The sequence below is a fragment of the Rhagoletis zephyria genome, unplaced genomic scaffold (assembly GCF_001687245.7).
Source record: "Rhagoletis zephyria isolate East Lansing unplaced genomic scaffold, Rhagoletis_zephyria_1.1 Rzeph_scaffold_08574, whole genome shotgun sequence".
Classification (NCBI taxonomy): domain Eukaryota; kingdom Metazoa; phylum Arthropoda; class Insecta; order Diptera; family Tephritidae; genus Rhagoletis; species Rhagoletis zephyria.
In genome coordinates this window covers 14,636-19,174 of record NW_016165654.1, presented here as the reverse complement: position 1 = coordinate 19,174, position 4,539 = coordinate 14,636, and the positions used below count along the sequence as shown (strand labels likewise).

At 34.5% G+C, this 4,539-nt stretch overlaps 1 protein-coding gene across 1 annotated transcript; it reads right to left on the bottom strand.

Moving 5' to 3' along the window:
- Positions 1 to 563: 563 nt before the first annotated feature.
- On the bottom strand, positions 564 to 1,412 carry LOC108375155 (zinc metalloproteinase nas-4-like). Its single transcript, XM_017631252.1, has 2 exons — positions 1,199 to 1,412; positions 564 to 1,111 (listed from the first exon to the last, which is right to left on the bottom strand). Exons 1-2 carry the CDS (start codon positions 1,410 to 1,412, stop codon positions 564 to 566), a joined length of 762 nt encoding a protein of 253 aa, XP_017486741.1.
- Positions 1,413 to 4,539: the final 3,127 nt, after the last annotated feature.

Below are 4,539 nucleotides of genomic sequence, written 5' to 3'. Positions count from 1 at the left end.
AGCATTAAAATTCTGACTTTACTTATTTTGTACCACCCTAATCCATTAGCACCCCCTTTTTTCAAAAATAGTATACAAGATTTCTCTATTGCATATCGCCTGAAAATTACACAAATAATTGATTTTCTTATTTAAAAAGGTAGTAGGAGCTATGACGTTACGTGGGGAAGAAACTTTAAGATCTTTGTTTGCAAAAAAGGGCAGTGGTTTAAAGAAAATGACACGAATTCTCGTGAAAATGTTTAGTGAATAAAATTCATAAGCACGGAACATCGAATCTGACGCCACTTATTCACTTTAAGGGCTCACTAAAGTCAGCAGCAGTGGATACTAAACGACGTTTCAAACAGGGCAACTAGCTATCACTTGAAGTCGCACAGTGGAAAAAAATGTTGAGTAAAAATTCTTCAAATTTTGTTTTCTAAATATTCGTACTGAATTTTAATTTAAGGGGGGTTTCCCACTTTTCTTAATTATTATCTGCAAAAAAATAATAATAATAAAATTAACCTGACACACAACATTTTAGAGTTTTAGAAATTTCCTCTCATAGTTTTATTACTTTAAATTGTTAACGGACAGCGATACATTTTATTCAATTTATTGATATCACTTTTGCTCAAACCACGTCGCTGACCCATAACACCGACCGCTTCATCCTTTAACGGTACTATAGTCATTTTACCATTTACCGAGAACGCATACGCTGAATAATGTAGCACACTACCATAATCGTATTCCTCATCGAAATCATCGACATAGCCCTCTTCGTATTTTTTGAAATTTTTCTCTTTGCCAGGACGAATGTTTTCAGTTGCGATGCGCACATATTCATCACGATTCGCAGCGCTCTGCATGTGGAAAAATCCGAGGGTATGTAAGAACTCATGTACGATTGTGCCGAGACGGAAGCAACCGGTATTTAAAGCATGAGGCTGAAGATTATACGTTTGAATGCGGTTCAACCAACCAACATTCGAATAACATCCGCCTTTATTGTTGGTGATATTCACATAATACTTCTGGTCTGCAGTGGCTTTCTTAAAGCGGATGCATGAAACCTCCTCCAAGATTCGCATGCCTCGTAAAATATGATTACGATGTGCCGCATCTAAACAAATAAGAGCACATATCCATATATATACATATACTTATGTATATCGATGTTTAGTCATACAAAAAAATCACGCCCACATACCGAAAACCCCATCGTTGAATTTGTAGTAGACAGTGCTGTTTGGCCAGCGTCGAATTTCGTTACGTAATCCATTGCGATCCGAATAACTCAGCACAATATCGCCTTGAAAGTAGCCAGCTATCAGCTCAGGGTCTTCGCCAATGGCCTGACTTAGCGGTGCCGCTAAACCGGCACCAACTACCGAAAGCAGCGCTAATACCCAAACAATGCACATAATTGCTTAACTGTAATTTCACAATTCGAACATGCGAAGGTGTGGACCGTAACTAAATGCTCAATGGCAGTTGACTTAGTTAAATTCTTTTTACAATGTAATGCCATAAATGTACTTCAAAAAACGTAACAAGTACATTGAGATTATCTAATAAATTTTAGCCCAAAAAATTCTGCCAGTTTTATGCCAAACATCTTCAACTTTGTATTTTATGTTTCGCGTAAAAGCTAAGACATGCATATTAGGGTGCATCACTCTCCATATAAAAAAAAAAACACTGGGTACCTCTGCATGATAAGCAGCGGTGTTTTGCCCGAATTCATACGTTTTCGATAATATGCTGAGGTAGAAATCGATAAACTGGTTACCGAGATACGACTTAGTAGTTATAAACGGACAGTGCCACGCCCAATTGATAAAAATCTATAGCAGTCTCATTTGTTGTTAGGATATTGTTGCAACTTTCAACTTGGAGTATAGTAGTTTTCGTACGTCTGAAGCTTACCGTTATACGGGAAGCGGGTGTAATTTTAGTCCGATTTGAATAATTTTCACCGAATTGCTTTTCCGTACCAAGGTTATCAAATGCACCGAATTTCGTAGAAATTGATAAATCGGTTACCGATATGCACATCTGTGGTCATAAGTGGCCGGCGCCCCACGCCAATTATCCAAAAATTTATTATATTCTAATTTTCTGATAAGTGGTTATTGCAATAATCGATTTTAAGTGCATTAGCTTCAGTAGTTACTGATTTATCGCAGTTTTCTTGTTTCGTTATATTACCGTTATATGGTTGGTGGGCGTAGTTATTGACCGTTTTTAAAGATTTTCAACATATTTCTTAGCTAGACCCTAGGCAAGGCTGGTATCGAGTTTGGTAAGGATTGGTGAAGCGGCTACTGAGATAAAGCATTTCATTATAAGTGGGCGGGATGACGCCCATTTTCCAAATATTTCATAACAAAATTATTTTTTAGCAAAATTCTGCTTCACATTTTTAATTTCAACAATTTGGATCCAATATATACTGAAAAATTGTAGTTCTGGCATTTTTCGAAAAGACTGGGAAGTGTTAGTGGTACGATTTCGCCCATTTTCAATACCAACCTACCTTGGAAAAGGGCAACCTACACACCTACACAGGCGGACGGATGGACAGACAGACATTGCTTAATAGACTTATTTTTACTCGATTCCTTTAGGCTGTTACAAACAACCGTTATGTGAACAAAGTTAATTTACTATGGTGCACAAGTGCGCTCGGGTAAAATTATACACTCCTTTTAAGCTGCAATTCTTCTATCATATGCGGAGATTTTTAGGAAAAAATAAATTTACTTATAAAAAATTATATTTTTGGATATATTTTCAAAACGAGTCAGCTCCCGGAAATCTTAATATTTTTCCGAAATAATTTGGCAGAAGTTATAAAGTCTAATAAGTTTTATAATTCCCGTAGAAAAACTGCAATTTTTTTGCCGAGGCACCATAATTTACATACAAAGGTATGTAAATAAAATTGCCATTGGAAGTTTATCTGATTGCATATGTGTAACTATTTTCTGCTGTCCGCTTTAAGTGCTTACTTTAGAAAATTTTATAATTCTTGGCTTGAAATTTCAAAAAAAAAAAAATCGGGGTCGTAGCCACAACTCTGTGTGTTGTTGGTCTCCCACAACATAGCATAATCGGTTTCAGTATTAGCAGCTAGTTATCAATTTATATTTTCTTCCAAAAGCTTTGGCACACTGCTACTATCGACTGATAATATACACACGTAACATAAGTACATATACATATAAAACTAAATCATTATAAGTGCTGTTTTATCAAGTAGGTATACAATTTATCTGCCCTTCAAACACATTTTTTCAGAACAAAATTTGTGATTAACTAAAGGGCAGATAAATTTTAAAACCTACTTGAAAAAGCGGCCCTAAATACCGCCCCATTTTTACATATCGCTAATTTATTTAAATAATGTCATAATAAAAAAAAAACTAAAAAATACTAAAATTTAGCTAAGTATGCGGAAATGACCGCTATCCCCTCATTTGTGTTGTGTAAAAATTGCATAGCTGTATCGATTACCAGTATCGCACCAAAACAATATACATTTGTATTTGTCAATGTTATTGTGCCTTATTATGATATAATTTTAATATTTTTTATTGAGCTTTGTACCACGATTATTTCATTAGGAAAAATGGAAAAAGCAACAAAGTCTAAGCGCTAGAAAGTGATAGCAGCACTTGATAGCAGTAGCAGAATTCATTTTTAATCAAAATCAATTCGTTTTGTTGGTATAGTTTTGAATTAAAATGTGATAACGGACGTAATACTTGTATATCGGAAGCCAACGATTTCCCCCCATACAATATTTTTACTAGTAACACATATTGAATAATTTTTGAAGTGAAACTTCTTAATCGAGTTCGGAGATGGTTGCGTTAAATATTTAACACCACGTCATAAAATCTGTATTGTTCGTTCGATTTTCAAAAATGAGGTGTCACATGAAAGGGCTTGACCTGCAGATGTGCAGTATGATTTTAGTCTTTTAAAGGGTTGCCATATATACGAAAATCAAATTCAAATTATTTATTAAGTTAAACGAATTATCCCAATATGGGTATCAAAAGAAATGGTTTTGAATAAGTTGTATTTTCTAGCTAAATGTAGGAGGGTTGCCACCTGTTTCAAAAGTAAAATTTAGTTAAATTATACAAAAGTCTTACGCTTAAAATACTATACAGTACAGAANAACTGTGAAACATGTATGAAGTATCAAAACGCAAACCCGAAAGAGGAGTTATTACCTCACGAAATTGTAACAATACCATGGTATAAAGTAGGTTGCGATATTTTTGAGTTCAATAAAAAGAAATATATATTAATAGTTGATTATTACTCAAAATTTGTTGAAATTGATTTGTTGAGTAATGGGTTTACCAGCTCGGAAGTAAAAACCAAACTTAAATCAATTTTTTCCAGACATGGCATACCTCAAATTTTCATATCAGATAATGGTCCGCCATTTAATTCTAAAGATTTTAGTGAATTTTGTCGTGAGTGGAACATAGACCATCACACATCTAGCCCATATTTAGCCAGATCAAATGG

Bases quoted from the DNA above. Each gene is read 5' to 3' on its own strand.
- LOC108375155 (XM_017631252.1), bottom strand. From the start codon at position 1,412: ATGTGCATTGTTTGGGTATTAGCGCTGCTTTCGGTAGTTGGTGCCGGT. The intron at 1,112-1,198 runs GTATGTGGGCGT...TTATTTGTTTAG, and splicing joins ATTCAACGATGGGGTTTTCG to ATGCGGCACATCGTAATCAT.